Source organism: Somniosus microcephalus, unplaced genomic scaffold, assembly GCF_052327205.1.
Source record: "Somniosus microcephalus isolate GS21.2 unplaced genomic scaffold, FLI_Smic_1.0 unresolved_chr3, whole genome shotgun sequence".
Lineage (NCBI taxonomy): Eukaryota > Metazoa > Chordata > Chondrichthyes > Squaliformes > Somniosidae > Somniosus > Somniosus microcephalus.
Window position 1 is genome coordinate 70,094,790 of NW_028225181.1, and position 17,344 is coordinate 70,112,133.

Sequence of the window (17,344 nt, forward strand, 5' to 3'; positions counted from 1 at the left end):
GATAACAAGGTAACTATAGAAGGATGAATAGAGGGGAATATAGAGGAAGACGTAGTAGAGTAAGAGGGTATGGACGATCTGGTAATTGTTACAATTGCGGACAACCCGGACATTGGGCAAACCAATGCCCTGCGAAAAATCGTCAGAACCAAACCTCCAATAATGGACCTCCGTTAGAGAATAAAGGTCCTAATTTCACTGTCCATAACCCTTTTTCGGACCAGTCAGGAGGTTACCCTACAAACGGACAGGGATTTAGGAGAAATAGAGATCAGAATTACTGACTGACACCAGCAGCCCCAGGCGCCACAGACCACCAAATGCCCGTTGTTTCTTTAAATTCACGCAGCGAACCTGAAATTAAAATGCAAATAGCTGGGAGACCTATGTCATTTTAGTAGATACAGGAGCAACCTTTTCGGTGTTAGGGAAAGGATATTCTGAAGGAATGCCTATTAATGGGAAAAAGACCCCGATAGCTGGATTGGCTGGAATACTACAACGCTTGAATCAATCGACTCCCCTCACAGTAAAAGTAGAAGAATTTGAGGAAGAACACTCCTTTCTGTTATCAGGAGATGTCTCTATGAATTTATGTGGAAGAGACTTGCTGTGCAAAATGAATGCTACAATCATTTGCTCCCCATCAGGAGTAATGGTAGAAATCCAAGTAGATAAGGCATATGCGTACCCAGTAACAGAAATAAAACACCCTGTTCTTTACACATGGGAAATTGCCGACCCAAGTTTGAGTCCCAAACTTGTCAGTCTGTTAGGAGCATGGGGATTCGTTACAAGCTCCATAAAACAATACCAGGAATCCCTGAAATTAGGGAAATGGCATTCAAAATTGCACTGCACGGCCTGCTATGACATAACAGGATAAGATTAGCAGCCGTTTTTAAATTTAAAATACCTCCTAACTATTAGACTGCACAGCCCTATAAAGTTACAATTAATCCAGCTGCACCATTACCCAAAAGGTCACAGTATCCATTGTCAGAGAAAGCAGAAAAAGGAATTGAGCCAGTGATGGAATCATTGTTAAAACAGGGAGTTAACGCCGGATAGAATAAAGGTCGTTTGCAACACATCATTGCCAAAAACTAAAAGAGAAATGAAGCATTTTCTAGGAATGACTGGCTATTGTAGACAATGGATATTGAACTATTCAGAAATAACCAGACCACTATTGGACATGAGCATGACAAATTTGGAAAATTCGCGGTTACCTGACTTCCTCGGGAACCCAGATTAAAAATGCACAAGAAGTGCAAAATCTTTTACTAGCTATTCAGAGACGTAAACAGATTGCAATTATTAAGTGCCAAGCGCACACGGGGCATTTGGACAAGGTTGCGCTTGGAAACGCTGCTGCAGATAGCGCTGCTAAGTCAGTAGCTACATCAAGTACTGAACGACAAGTTTCAGCCTTCCCTGTTAGGGAAAAGCCAGAGATACCGCAGCCCCCATCCTTAGATGATGTGCTGACCCATCAAGATAGGGCCAGTTCTGATGAAGTAAAGGAATGGGTTGTTAATCATTGTTTTAAAAAACACTGACGGCTTATGGGTTCATCATGACGGCCGCATGGTGGCACCCAAATCATTACTATCACCAATTGCCCGATGTGTTCATAAATTCACCCATGCGGGCAAAGGGGGGATGGCGGACTATATCCTCAAGACCTGGTATGCACCAGGAATCTCAAAGTTGGCAAAACAAATATGTGAAAATTGTACTATCTGCCAGACCATGAATGCAGGGAAAATAAAGAAGGTACAGCCTGCATCCCACCCAAACCCCATGGGCCCTTTTGTACACTTGCAAATGGATTTTATTGAACTACCTGTGCGTATGAGCTTTAAATATGTATTAGTTATTGTTGATATGTTTTCAAGATGGATTGAAGCATTTCCTTGTAGAAAGACTGACGCCACTACTGTTGCTAAATGTTTATTGAAGGACACTGTACCTTGCTTTGGGATACCAGCAAAACTGTCAAGTGACAATGGGTCCCATTTTACGGGAACATTGATTAAGGAACTATGCAAAGCCTTACAGGTTAACCAGCACCTCCATTGCAGTTATCATCCACAGTCGGCTGGACTAGTGGAAAGATAATAACGGGATGCTGAAAAACAAGCTTGCAAAACTGTGTAAAGAAACTGCACTTAAATGGGTTGATTTGTTACCCATAGCTTTAATGACAATGCAGTCTGCTACCAACAGAACTACAGGATTGTCGCCACACGAGATCGTCATGGGAAGACCACAAAGATTGCCCTTTTCGGCACCTTTAACAGCTAAACAAATGGACAGTCATAAAATGGAAGAAGATATGTTGAGTTATTGCATTGCACTAACCAAATGCATTTCTAGTTTCCATCAACAGGTGAAGGAAGCCCAGGTCGATCCCGCTGAAGGAAAGTGCCATACTTTCGAGCCAGGAGATAGCATCTACATAAAAATCTTCAAGTGAAAGAATGGCCTTCAACCCAGATTTGAGGGACCCTTCCAAGTACTCCTGACCACAAACACCGCTGTAAAAGTAAAGGAGCGACCAACATGGATACATGCGTCCCATTGTAAGAAGGCATCAGTTGAAGATGATACACTGCCAAGATGAACTGGATTTGGACTCTAATAAGACTGTTCCCTTTGTTAACGATAATTGAAACTGCCATATTGATTTACCCAGATCCCCTGAAGGGCAAACCATGCATAGAAGAATGTGTACTTTTAAACAGTGATTTCTTTTATATTATATGCTATAACGAGACTATGAAGGTTCAGCTTCAGGATCACACTATGCAGGTACCCCCATATCAACCCCTGAGTCTTAGGATTAGGCAGAATAAGATAGTAGAAGAAGATAGTGGACAGAAGCTTGATAAGCTATGGGTTATATGCCCCGATACTGTGTCACCAAGTGAAAGAATTGCGAATGAAGGAGTTATCTGTAGTGGTAATCCAAAGGGAGGACTGGCCCTGACGGCCAGGCCAATGTTTTGTAACAATCCAGTTACAGAGCCCTTTATTTCAACATTAGCCACTCAGAAAAGAAAACTTAATAAGACAGATCCAGAACAACTAGAAGATGAGTGGAAGGGAGCAGGATATAACCTAACGAAATTTGAAGGATGGTTTCATCCCCAATATGATAATCGAAGGAATCCAGAGAGTCTATTAGTGACATCAATGGGAACTGTAAATAAAACAAAAGGAGAAGTGTGTCTGGTAAACGACAATGGAGAAGGATTGATGGTTGGATGGAGTGAGTGCAAATGTAACTACACTTTGACTAAAACTACTACTAAACCACCGGGTGCAGCCGAATGGCCCTATTGGGGATGGTGGAACCTGTCCACAGTACAAAATTTGACTAGTAAAAAAATCTGGAAAGGAGAACAAGGAATAGGAATGATGCACCAGATATGGAACAAATTTGAAGCCTATAATAACACCTATTTCATCTGTGGGCATAGAGCATACCCTTGGTTACCACAAAATTTGACTGGGTCATGTTACTTGGGATATGTAGTGCCCTATATACATCATATTTCATCTTTGGATAGCCACCCTGGGACACGAGCAAAACGAGCCATTACAGAAACTGAAAGGTTCTTTGCTATAGCATTTCCCTGGTATGGAACAGAGAAGCTAGCAAGAGAATCTATAAACATGGCAGCAGTGTTGGAACAAATAGCCAATGATACTGCTGATGCTCTTAGTGATGTAAACGCAGAAATGGTGGCTTTGCGCATTGTTGCTTTACAAAACCGCATGGCTCTGGACTATTTGTTGGCAAAAGAAGGGGGCACATGTGCAATCATAAAAACCGAATGTTGCACCTATATTCCAGATAGTTCAGAAAATATCACCAACCTAGTAAACCACATAAAAGGAGGCCGTAAAGAAACTACGTCAACCTGAACAGTGGTCCATGTGGGATTGGATTTCAGGATGGGGAGGAGCATTAGGAAAGCAAATTTTGGAAGTCTTAATTGCAATTGTGATGATTATAATTTTAATTAGTTTATTGATTGGTTGTTTAAAATTATTGTGTACAAAAGTCCTTTCCTCATTAACATCAACTCCCCCAGTACCCATGATGTCTGAATATGAGGATATTAAGGGTGAAACCTTTGATGTGGAATTTCTTAAACTTAGCGAAATAGATTGTCCTTAGAAAGGACAAAAGGGGGGAATGAGGAAATCTACATGATATAAGGGGTTAATTTCAAGTGCTTGCTGGGTAAAAGTTTTCAGACTTGACACAGGTAAAGAGTCGATGTGTAACTAGAGCTATTGCATGAACCTGAATTACAGCCAAGAACAGATGTCTGCACACCTAATAAGAATGTAGAAGTGAAACAATGGGTTCTGTTTGATTTACCCAGTGACCTGATAACTTGCGACCGTAAGCAAACCTAGCCTCCCAATACATGATTAAGATTAAAGAGGACCTCCGGTTACACGATTCATGCCCTGTTATAGATTAACGGTTGACTTATGTGTCCAGGATCCTTCTGTCAATATGTCATAAGACCTGATGATTAATCTAAAATGTATCCTGATAGAGGAACAAAGGAATGTCAATCAAACTTGTTTGTTACACTGTATAAATATGGAACACTTACGCTGTATCATTGGAATAGTAGCCTCACCCCTTGAGTAGAGGTGCTGATTCCCCTTGCAAGCGAAATAAAAGGCCTGTCCGTCTGACGAATCCAAGAGTGTATTGAGTCATTACCCAGAGCTAAGAAAAAAGGCACTTCTACATGTGTTAATGAATTTCACTGCAGATCAGTGTGAGGTGGTGTGTTAATGAATTTCACGATAGATTCAATTTCAATTTTATTTTTTATTTGTCACATAACCAAATACAACAAGTGAAATCCAGTCAGTGAAATGCTTTTTTCTTAATGAGCCGAGCGCACCAAGCAGCAAATGACACTTAGCTGCCTGGTACGCAAGTAGCCCGCAAGGACGGCAGCCATCTTCATCGGCGCCATCACAATAGAGTCCGCTCTCGCCTCGCTCCGCTTTTCCCGCACTCCTGCCCAACAATCTTCAGCCGCCGTGGTATCGACATCCCGGGGCCTGCTTCTCCCTGGCTGTCCTTCCACGATCAGTGTGAGGTGGTGTGTTAATGAATTTCACTATAGATCAGTGTGAGGTGGTGTGTTAATGAATATCATTATAGATCAGAGTGAGGCGGTGTGTTAATGAATTTCACTATAGTTCAGTGTGAGGCGGTGTGTTAATGAATTTCACTGTAGATCAGTGTGAGGTGCTGTGTTAATGAATTTCACTATAGATCAACGTGAGGTGGTGTGTTAATGAAATTCTCTATAGATCAGTGTGAGGTGGTGTATTAATTAATTTCACTATAGATAAGTGTGAGGTGGTGTGTTAATGAATTTCACTGTAGATCAGTGTGAGGTGGTGTGTTAATGAATTTCACTGTAGATCAGTGTGAGGTGGTGTGTTAATGAATTTCACTGTAGATCAGTGTGAGGTGGTGTGTTAATAAATTTCACTGTAGGTCAGTGTGAGGTGGTGTGTTTTGGTGGGAATAATAAGGAGGCCACACACTACTTGGACAAGGGGGTGAAATTGGGTTGCTTTGTGCCTTCCGCGATATTTAGCGGGAGGTTAGCGGCGGCGGTAGCGCCCCGCGGCACTGCACTCCCGGCAATGACGCCATCGCCATGCGCAGCACCCCGGCTTCAACCTTGGGTTGCGACCCCATACCTATTGGCGGACGATATGCTCGACAAGGTCAGGCAGGGGTCGTTCCTGCAGCCGCAGCGGCGCCACTTAAAGGGCAGGTGTCGGGCGGCAACTTTTTATTTTGGCCGACTGCCAGCTCCCGCCCCCTTCCCCTTTCTTCTTCGGGGTGTCGGCCGCGATCGCTCAGCCCGGCGCTCCTCTTGATCCGACACCCCGCTCCCCGTTGGTCCAGCAGGGCCCCGATGTGAGCAGTGCTAGGCTCCTCCCCTTTAATCAGGGAGGGAGGTCTGCTATGGCGCGAAGCTATGTGCCAACGGGCGTGGCGCTGTTGCACGAAGCGCCCTGAAATTCACTGGTGGCACCTCAAGGGAGGGGAGCGCTTCCAGGAGCACCCCGCCTCCTGCTTGGGGCGCTACTGCTGAATTTAATGCACAGGGGCTCTAACTTTTTCGGGGGGCTAAAATTAGCCCTGGTGAATTTAGCGACCCAAAGGGGGCGCCACTGAATTTTTCCCCCAAGAGTCTAAATGGGCTGATGGAGCAGAGGGATCCAGGGCTACAGATACACAAATCACTAAAAGTAGTGACACAGGTTAATAAGGCCATTAAAAAAAAGCACTGGGGTACATTCCTAAAGGAGCCTTCTGTTCCGTGCCTAGGAGCTCTGAACCATGGCAGAGACGTTTCTCACACGCCTCGAGATTAACCCGCACGGCAACTTTGCTGTCAGTGAAGAGAGATGAGAAGGACCAAAGTGCCGTTTGCCCCTCTCAGTGTGGCCCTGAAGGACTGTGTCCAGGCTGGAGTTCTGTTCCCGCCGTACGATCCTCCCCCAGTTTGTCCTTTCTGAGCTCCAGCCAGGTGAGGATAAGCACTCAGGTGGGAAAGACAAAAATCTACAATAATGTGTTTAAAACAAAGCTGGTTTATTTGACAGCTATCCAGAATATTAAACTCCAGCCCAGTTATTGGGGTTATTTACATCAGCAGAAACAAACCCCAACTGTCAGAATGAACATGGTTCAGTCCTGGATGTGATTAACAGCAGCAACAACAGAATCCAACCCCTGCAGTCACTTGTGAACTCGCTGGTGTCTCAGCAGGATGGATGACTGATTGAATCCCTTCCCACACACGGAGCAGGTGAACGGCCTCTCCCCAGTGTGAACTCGCTGGTGCCTCAGCAGTTTGGATGATTCAGTGAATCTCTTCCCACACTCAGGGCAGGTGAACGGTCTCTCGCCAGTGTGAGTGCACTGGTGTACAGTGAGCTGAGATGATCGCCTGAACCCAGTCCCGCAGTGCGAGCACCTGAACGGCCTCTTGTCAGTGTGAACATGCTGGTGTCTCAGCAGGTCGGATGACTGAGTGAATCCCTTCCCACACACGGAGCAGGTGAACGGCGTCTCCCCAGTGTGAGTGCGCTGGTGTACAGTGAGCTCAGATGATCGCATGAACCCAGTCCCGCAGTGAGAGCACCTGAACGGTCTCTCCCCAGTGTGAACACGTTGATGGTACGTCAGAACCCAGGAAGTTTTATAGCACTTCCCACAGTCCGAGCATTTAAATGGTCTCTCGTCAGTGTGAACTCGCTGGTGATTCAGCAGGTTGGATGACTCAGTGAATCCCTTCCCACACACGGAGCAGGTGAACGGCCTCTCCCCAGTGTGAAATCGCTGGTGTCTCAGCAGGGTGAATGAATCAGTGAATCCCTTCCTACACTCGGAACAGGTGAACGGCCTCTCCCCGGTGTGAATGCGCTTGTGTCTCGATAGGCTAGATGATTGGCTGAAGCCTCGTCCACACACAGAACACGTGTACGGTTTCTCCCCGCTGTGAACGGTGCTTTTTGCTTCCATGTTCAGAGGCCAGTGATATTCAGATCCGATGAGTCGGGTGACTCTGTCAGATCTTGACGTGGTGTTTGGTTTGAGTTTCCTGTCTGCAAATCCTCCCCTTCCAGTGCCCTGTAAAATTAATTTAAAACAGGGAGCGTAAGAGACAACCCACAAGAAAACAAAGGCAGGTTGTGAAATTGAGCTTAATGAATCTGGTCATTTGTGGGGCCGGCACTAGAAAAAAAGTGACCATGAAAGCTGCCGGATTGTCATAAAAACCCCACTGGTTCACTGATGTCCTTCAGGGAAGGGAATGCGCCACCTGGTCTGGGCCTACACAAGACTCTGGCCTCTATGGGAGGAGAGAGAGAGAGAGAGAGGTGGGTGTGGTAGGGGGAGGGGGGCGAAGGAAAGGAACTTTATACATCTGCAACTCGACCAGAACTTTGATAGAACCTCCAAAACCCGCAACCTCAAGCACCTAGAAGGACAAGGGCAGCTGTTGTATGGGAGCACCATCATCTCCAAGTTCCCCTCCAAGTCACACATCATCCTGACTCAGATATATTCATCGTTGGTGGGTCAAAATCCTGGAACTCCTTACCGAACAACATTGTGGGAATACCTTCACCACACGGACTGCAGTAGTTCAAGAAGGCGACTCACCACCCCCTTCTCAACGGGAAACTGGGGTTTGGCAATATTTGCTGCTCTTGCGAGCTACGCCCACATCCCAAGAATGAATTCAAACAAATCTGAATATGTAAACTGGATTAAAAGCCTGCACAGAAATACTTGTTCCTAAAACAATACTATTTTACATTGTGCTGACAGTGTCTGTGTAACAACCTAATCTCCCCCAGAATCCACCTCCCTTGACAGTCTCACATTGGAAATTGTTGGGTCCTCCTGGGCTCAGAAGTACTGGGGGTTAAACCCAGCAGCTTCTCCTCCATCTCCACTCCAGCTCAAACTGAAACATAGAAGATAGGAGCAGGAGTAGGCCATTCGGCCCCTAGAGCCTGCTCCGCCATTCAATGCGATCATGGCTGATCATCCAAGTTCAGTACCCGGTACCTGCTTTCTCCCCATACCCCTTGATCCCTTTAGCCTTAAGAAATATATCCAACTCCTTCTTGAATATATTTAATGTATTGGCCTCCACTGCCTTCTGTGGTAGAGAATTCCACAGGTTCACCACTCTCTGGGTGAAGAAATTCCTCCTCATTTCTGTCCGAAATGGCCTACCCCTTATCCTTAGACTGTGACCCCTGGTTCTGGACTCCCTGACCATCGGGAACATCCTTCCTGCATCTAGTCTGTCCAGTCCTGTCAGAATTTTATCAGTTTCAATGAGATCCCCTCTCATTCTTCTAAACTCCAGCGAGTACAAGCCCAATCATCCCAACCTCTTCTCATACGTCATTCCTGCCAGCCCAGGTATCAGCCTAGTGAATCTTCGCTGAACTCCTTCCACGGCAAGAACATCCTTCCTCCGATAAGGCGACCAAAACTGCACACAATACTCACGATGTGGTCTCACCAAGGCCCTGTACAACTGCAGCAAGACATCCTTGTTCCTGTACTCGAACCCTCTCGCTACGAAGGCCAACATACCATTTGCCTTCTTAACCGCCTGCTGCACCTGCATGCTTACCTTCAGCGACTGGTGCACAAGGACACCCAGGTGTCGTTGCACTTCTCCTTCTCCCAATCTATTGCCATTCAGATAATAATCTGCCTTCATGTTTTGGCCACCAAAGTGGATAACCTCACATTTATCCACGTTATATTGCATCTGCTATGCTTCTGCCCAATCACCCAACCTGTCCAAATCATCCTGTAGTTTCTCAGCATCCTCCTCACAGCACACACGCCCACCCAGCTATGTGTCGTCTGCAAATTTGGAGATATTACATCTAGTTCCCTTGTCTAGATCATTAATATATATTGTGAATAGCTGGGGTCCAAGGACCGATCCCTGTGGTACCCCACTGGTCACTGCCTGCCACTCAGAATAAGACCCGTTTATTCCAACTGTTTGCTTTCTGTCTGCCAACCAGTTCTCTATCCATGTCAATACCTTGCCCCCAATCCCATGTGCCTTAACTTTACACGCTAATCTCTTATGCGTGACCTTATCGAAAGCCTTCTGAAAGTCCAAATGCACAACATCCACTGGTTCTCCCTTATCTATTTTACTAGTTACATCCTCAACAATGAAGCAACAAAAAGACCTACACTGGCGGCCAGGGACCTACCTTCCGTCAGCCTGCAATAAAACTCTTCCCGACAGCCGCTGACTAATGGCGGCCCCAGCACCCACAATTCCCCGCGCCCCAGAAACCGCTCTATCCAATACGCTGATTTCCCCGCTGAGAGTGCACATGCTCCCCAGGGCCGCGGGCCATTCTGGGAGCCTGGCTCCTGTCCTTTTCCTGATTCGGACTCGGCGGAACCGGCTGAAGAAACCGGGAAGCGGCGGCTCGGATGGGAGAGGCGCTGCACCCTGGGTTTCCTGGTGCCGGGGCTCTGGCCGCACGTCCGCCGGGCCCAGATGCTCTGATTCTGATTGAGTTTTTTGATGAGGTAACAGAGGGGGTTGATGAGGGCAATGCGGTTAACGTGGTGTACATTTATTTCCAAAAGGCGTTCGACAAGTGCCACATAATAGGCTTGCCAGCAAAGTTGAAGTCCATGGAATAAAAGGGACAGTGGCAGCATGGATACGAAATTGGCAAAGTGACAGGAAACAGAGAGTCGTGGTGAACGGTTGTTTTTCGGAATGGAGGAAGTTATACAGTGGTGTTCCCCAGGGATTGGTACTAGGACCACTGCTTTACTTGATATATATTAATGACTTAGACTTGGGTGTACAGGGCACAATTTCAAAATTTGCAGATGACAGAAAACTTGGAAGTAAAGTTAACAGTGAGGAGGATAGTGATAGATTTCAAGAAGACATAGACAGGCTGGTGGAATGGGCGGACATGTGGCAGATGAAATTTAACGCAGAAAAGTGCGAAGTGATACATTTTGGTAGGAAGAACCAAGTGAGGCAATATAAACTAAAGGGTACAATTTTAAATGTGTGCATGAACAGAGAGACCTGGGGGTATGTGTGCACAAATCGTTGAAGGTGGCAGGGCAGGTTGAGAAAGTGGCAAAAAAAGCATACGGGATCCTGGGTTTAATAAATAGAGGCACAGAGTCCAAAAGCAAGGAGGTTATGATGAACCTTTATAAAACACTGGTTCGGCCTCAACTGGAGTATTGTGTCCAATTCTGGGCACCGCACTTTAGGAAGGATGTGAAGGCCTTACAGATGATACAGAAAAGATTTACAAGAATGGTTCCAGGGATAAGGGATGAGGGACTTCAGTTATGTGGATAGACTCGAGAAGCTGGGGTGGTTCTCCTTAGAGCAGAGAAGTTTGGGAGGAGATTTGATAGAGGAGTTCAAAATCATGAGGGGTCTGGAGAGAGTAGATAGCGAGAAACTGTTCCCACTGGCGGAAGGGTCAACAAGCAGAGGACACAGATTTAAGGTGATTGGCAGAAGAACCAAAGGCGACATGAGGAAAAACTTTTTTACGCAGCGAGTGGTTAGGATGTGGAATGCACTGCCTGAGAGGGAGGTGGAGGCAGATTCAATCACGGCTTTCCAATGGGAATTGGATTAAGTGCCTGAAGTAAAGAAATTTGTAGGGTTACGGGGAAAGGGCGTGGAGTGGGACTAGCTGAAGTGGTCTTGCAGGGAGCCGGCACGGGCTCGACGGGCTGAATGGCCTCCTTCTGTGCTGTAACCATTCTATGATTCTATAAAATATTACAAAGTTTGTTCTACAGAAGCACGGGGTTTATCTGCTTTTATTGATGAATTTAAAAAGTCTCTATTAAAACCTGAGCCAGTGTGTTGTGAGCCAAAGAGCCTTGTGTCCAATGAGGGGAATAAAGGCCCACAGCCTCCCCTGGCCCCGGGCCCTGAACAAGGGACTGGAGAAACTCGCTGCCCTGCGGATCAGACAATCAGCCGGCGCTAGTCCCGCCCCTCGGGCTCCCCGATTGGTTGGAGGACCCGCCACCGGCTCGCTCCTCCAGCCCCACCCCACTCGCTTCCTATTGGTCGGACGCTCCCGTCAATCACGCCGTGGTCCCAGGTCACGTGTCCCCAAGGAGATCACGTGCTCCATCAAATTGACGCCGCTCAGTCCGGGGCCTTGCGGACTCTCAGGTTTTTCTATTTCTCTTTATTCTCTCCCGACCCACCCCTCCCCCCCCCCACCCCGCGCGATTCTGCACCTAATCGGAGCGGAGGAAACTCACTTTGCATCACCGATCGCGACTCTGGAACCGACACCAAGGCCTTTCCCCGGAATGCCCCGCGCCGACTCCGTCCGGCAGCATCCGAGTGCGCAGGCGCAGCTCCGAGTGGGGGAGGGGGTTGGTGTCCTCTGGGCATGCGCAGTTATTCCCCTTGGTGACCGGGAGGGGTCTCTGTGCTGGACTCGGTCCAAACCGTCGCTCCCTGTGGCATGCGCGGACTATCGTCTGTCAATCAACCATCAGCCAGAAGAGGTCGCTGGTGAGACCAGTGAAGAAAGAAACACTTGCAATTCTATAGCGCCTTTCACCACCACTGGACGTCCCAAAGTGCTTTACAGCCAATGAAGTACTTTTGAAGTGTAGTCACTTTTGTAATGTAGGAAATGCGGCAGTCAAATAACGCACAGCAAGCTCCCACAAACAGCAATGTGATGATGACCAGATAATCTATCTTTTTGTTAACTCTGTTTCTCTCTCTACCGATGTTGCCTGGCCCGCTGAGTGTTTCCGGCATTTCCTGTTGTTATTTCAGATTTCCAGCATCCACAGTATTTTGCTATTATCCTTTTGTTACATTGATTGAGGGATAAACATTGGCTAGGACACCGGGGATATTTCCACTGCTCTTTCCCACATTACAACAGTGACCACACCTCAAAAGTACTTCATTGGCTGTAAAGCACTTCAAGACGTCTGCTGGTCATGAAAGCACTATATAAATGCAAGTCTTTCTTTCTCAAAATAGTGTCATGGGATCTTTTACATCCACCTGAGAGAGCAGACAGGGCCTCAGTTTAATGTCTCATCCGAAAGACGCCACCTCTGACAGTGCCTCAGTACTGCACTGGAGTGTCAGCCTGAATTTTTGTGCTCAAGTCTCTGGAGTGGGACTTGAACCCACAACCTTATGCCTGAGGCAAGAGTGCTACCATAGAGTCATAGATTTATACAGCACAGAAAGGGGCCCTTCGGCCCATCGTGTCCGCGCTGGCCATCAAGCCCTGTCTATTCTAATCCCATTTTCCAGCACTTGGTCCGTAGCCTTGTATGCTATGGCGTTTCAAGTGCTCATCTAAATGCTTCTTGAATGTTGTGAGGATTTAATGCCTCTACCACCCTTTCAGGCAGTGAGTTCCAGATTCCACCCACCCTCTGGGTGAAAAAGCTTTTCCTCAAATCCCCTCTAAACCTTCTGCCCCTTACCTTGAAATTATGCCCCCTGCTTACTGACCCCGCTACTAAGGGGAAAAGTTCCTTTCTATCTACCCTATCTATGCCCCTCATAATTTTGTACACCTCAATCAGGTCCCCCCTCAGCCTTCTCTGCTCTAAGGAAAACAACCCCAGCCTGTCCAGTCTCTCTTCATAGCTGAAGCGCTCCAGCCCAGGTAACACCCTGGTGAATCTCCTCTGCACCCTCTCCAATGCAATCACATCTTTCCTATAGTGGGGCAACCAGAACTGCACACAGTATTCCAGCTGTGGCCTAACTAGCGTTTGGTACAGCTCCATCATAACCTCCCCGCTCTTGCCTTCATTAGCCGAGGCATAGAATATAAGTATCCCATATGCCTTCTTAACCACCTTATCTAGCTGTCCTGCTGCCCTCAGGGATCTATGTACATGCACACCAAGGTCCCTCTGATCCTCTGTCCTTCCTAGGGTTCTACCATTCATTGTGTATTCCCTTGTTAGTCCTCCCAAAATGCATCACCTCACACTTTTCAGGGTTAAAATCCATTTGCCACTGTGCTGCCCATCTAACCAAACCGTCTATATTCTCCTGTAGCCTGAGGCATCCCTCCTCGCTATTTACCACTCCACCCATTTTCGTGTCATCTGCGAACTTACTGATCATACCTCCTACATTCATATCTAAATCATTAATGTACACTACAAACAGCAAAGGACCCAGACCCTGTGGTACACCAATGGACATATGCTTCCAGTCACAAAAACAACCTTCGCCCATCACCCTTTGCCTCCTGCCACTAAGCCAATTTTGGATCCAATGTGCAAAATTGCCCTGGATCCCATGGGCTCTTACCTTCTTGACCAGTCTCCCATGTGGGACTTTGTCAAAAGCCTTACTGAAGTCCATGTAGACTACATCAACTGGACTGCCCTCATCCACACACCTAGTCACGCCCATCGAAAAATTCAATCAAATCGGTTAGACATGATCTCCCCCTGACAAAGCCATGCTGACTATCCTTCATTAATCCTTGCCTCTCCAAGTGGAGACTAATTCTGTCCCTCAGAATTTTTTCCAAAAATTTCCCTACTACTGATGTTCGGCTCACTGGCCTGTAATTCCCTGGTTTATCCCTACTGCTACCCTTCTTGAATAATGGTACTATGGTAGCTGTTCTCCAGTCCTCTGGCACCTCCCCTGTGGCCAGAGAGGTTCTGAAAATTTGTGTCCGAGCCCCTGCAATCTCCTCCCTTGCCTCACACAGCAGGCTGAGATACATCTCGTCTGGGCCTGGGAGTTTATCCACTTTTAAGCCCACTAAAACCACTAGTACCTCCTCCCTCTCAATACTAATTTGTTCAAGTATATCAGAATCCCCCTGCCTGATTTCTATGCCTGCATCGTCCTTCTCCATCGTGAACACAGATGCAAAATATTAATTTAAAACCTCACCTACATCTTCTGGCTCTACACACAGATTGCCACTTTCATCCCTAATGGGCTCTACTCTTTCCCTGGTTATCCTCTTGCCCTTAATATACTAATAAAACACCTTGGGACTTTCCTTTATTTTGCCTGCCAGTGTTTTTTCATGACCCCTCTTCGTTCTCCTAATTTCTTTTTTTAAGAACCCCCCTGCACTTTCTATGCTCCTCTAGGGCTTCCACTGTTTTTAGTCCTTTGTATCTGCCAAAAACCTCCCTTTTTTTCCTAAACCATTCTTGTATGTCCCTTGGCATCCAGGGTTCCCTGGGCTTGTTGGTCCCACCCTTGACCTTTACGGGAACACGTTAGCTTTGTACTCTCTCTATTTCCTTTCTGAAAGATTCCCACTGCTCTGATGTGGATTTTCCTACAAGTAGCTGATCCCAGTCCACTTTGGCCAGATCCTGCCTTATCATATTAAAATCGGCCTTCCCCCAATTTAGACCCTTTATTTCCGGTCCATCTTTGTCCTTTTCCATAACTACTTTAAATCTCACCGAATTATGGTCACTGTCACCAAAATGTTCTCCTACTAACCCTTCTATCTCTTGCCCTGCTACATTCCCTCGAATTAGGTCCAGTACCGCCCCCTCTCTTGTAGGACTTTCTACATGTTGGCTGAAAAAGCTCTCCTGGATGCACTTTAAGAATTCCACACCCTCTAAGCCTTTCACACTCTGACTATCCCAGTTAATATTGGGGAAGTTGAAATCCCCAACAATTATTACCCTCTCATTTCTACACTTCCCTGAGATTTGCCTACATATCTGTTCCTCTATCGCCCCCTTACTGTTTGGGGGCCTATAGTACACTCCCAGCAAAGTGCTTGCCTCCTTTTTGTTTTTAAGTTCTACGCATATGACCTCATTAGCGGAACCTGCTAAGGTATCATCCCTCCTTACAGCAGAAATTGACTCCTTGATTAATATTACTAACCTGATTTTTGGTCAACTCTTGGAGTATTCACATTTAATAAATCTCTGGGAGAAGGAGTCGCTTCACTTGTACTTGTTCCTGGGGCCTGATCACCTTCCCCAGGAGCAGGGCCTTGACCCTGACTTTGTTCACTAGTACTGGTTCCAGGGGCCTGATCACCTTCCCCAGGAGCAGGGTCTTGACCCTGACATTGTTCACTTGCACTGGTTCCTGGGGCATGATCACCTTCCCCAGGAGCAGGGCCTTGATTCTGGGGGTGCTTTATTGCACCGCTTGGTTTACTTGAGAAGAGCCCCATCAGGGCGAGTGTGGGAGGGTCAGGGGGCGAGTGCGGGAGGGTCAGGGGGCGAGTGCGGGAGGGTCAGGGGGCGAGTGCGGGAGGGTCAGGGGGCAAGTGCGGGAGGGTCAGGGGGCGAGTGCGGGAGGGTCAGGGGGTGAGCGCGGGAGGGCCAGGGGGCGAGCGCGGGAGGGTCAGGGGGCGAGCGCGGGTGCGTCCATCTCCAGGACCAGTGTGTATCTGAGTCAATGGGACTCTCTCTGACCTTTCTCCCCAGTCCATCTCCAGGACCAGTGTGTATCTGAGTCAATGGGACTCTCTCTGACCTTTCTCCCCGGTCCATCTCCAGGACCAGTGTGTATCTGAGTCAATGGGACTCTCTCTGACCTTTCTCCCCAGTCCATCTTCAGGACCAGTGTGTATCTGAGTCAATGGGACTCTCTCTGACCTTTCTCCCTAGTCCATCTCCAGGACCAGTGTGCATCTGAGTCATAGAAACATAGAAGATAGGAGCAGGAGTGGGCCATTCCGCCCTTCGAGCCTGCTCCGCCATTCAATGAGATCATGGCTGATCATCCAAATTCAGTACCCTGTCCCTGCCTTCTCCCCATATCCCTTGATCCCTTTAGCCATAAGAAATATATCCAACTATTTCTTGAATATATTTAATGAACTGGCCTCCACCGCCCACTGCGGCAGAGAATTCCACAGGTTCACCACTCTCTGGGTGAAGAAATTCCTCCTCATTTCAGTCCTAAATGGCTTACCCCTTATCCTTAGACTATGACCCCTGGTTCTGGACTCCCCGGCCATCAGAAACATCCTTCCTGCATCTAGTCTGTCCAGGCCTGACAGAATTTTATAGGTTTCAATGAGATCCCCTCTCAATCTTCTAAACTCCAGTGAGTATAAGCCCAATCGACACAATCTCTCCTCATACGTCATTCCTGCCATGCCAGGTATCAGCCTGGTGAATCTTCGCTGCACTCCTTCCATGGCAATAACGTCCTTCCTCAGGTAAGGCGACCAAAACTGCACACAATACTCAAGGTGCGGTCTCACCAAGGCCCTGTACAACTGTAGCAAGACATCCTTGTTCCTGTACTCGAACCCTCTTGCTACGAAGGCCAACATACCATTTGCCTTCTTAACCGCCTGCTGCACCTGCATGCTTACCTTCAGCGAGTGGTGCACAAGAACACCCAGGTCTCTTTGCACTTCCCCTTCTCCCAATCTATTGCCATTCAAATAATAATCTGCCTTCCTGTTTTTGCCACCAAAGTGGATAACCTCACATTTGTCCACATTATAGTGCATTTGCCATGTTTCTGCCCAATCAGCCAACCTGTCCAAATCGGACTGGAGTTTCACGACATGCTCCTCACAGCTTACCCTCCCACCCAGCTTTGTGTCGTCTGCAAATTTGGAGATATTACATCCAATTCCCTCATCCAGATCATTAATATATATTGTGAACAGCTGGGGTCCTAGGACCGATCCTTGCGGTACCCCACTAGTCACTGCCTGCCACTCGGAAAACGACCCGTTT

General features: G+C 47.3%; 2 protein-coding genes and 1 pseudogene across 2 annotated transcripts in view; 1 reads left to right on the forward strand and 2 right to left on the reverse strand.

Moving 5' to 3' along the window:
- LOC147091915 (uncharacterized) overlaps nucleotides 1-17,344 on the reverse strand; it is a 290,506-nt gene that overhangs the window by 168,516 nt on the left and 104,646 nt on the right. The gene's annotated exons all lie outside the window — the stretch shown is intronic.
- LOC147091917 (uncharacterized) overlaps nucleotides 1-17,344 on the forward strand; it is a 73,451-nt pseudogene that overhangs the window by 37,273 nt on the left and 18,834 nt on the right.
- Nucleotides 1-17,344, reverse strand: part of LOC147091918 (uncharacterized) — a 52,502-nt gene that overhangs the window by 32,572 nt on the left and 2,586 nt on the right. The window contains exon 3 of the mRNA XM_085976463.1: nucleotides 6,821-7,705. Within this exon, the coding sequence (XP_085832589.1) occupies nucleotides 6,821-7,597 (777 nt within the window). The 5' untranslated portion in view covers nucleotides 7,598-7,705. The remainder of the gene's footprint in view (nucleotides 1-6,820; nucleotides 7,706-17,344) is intronic.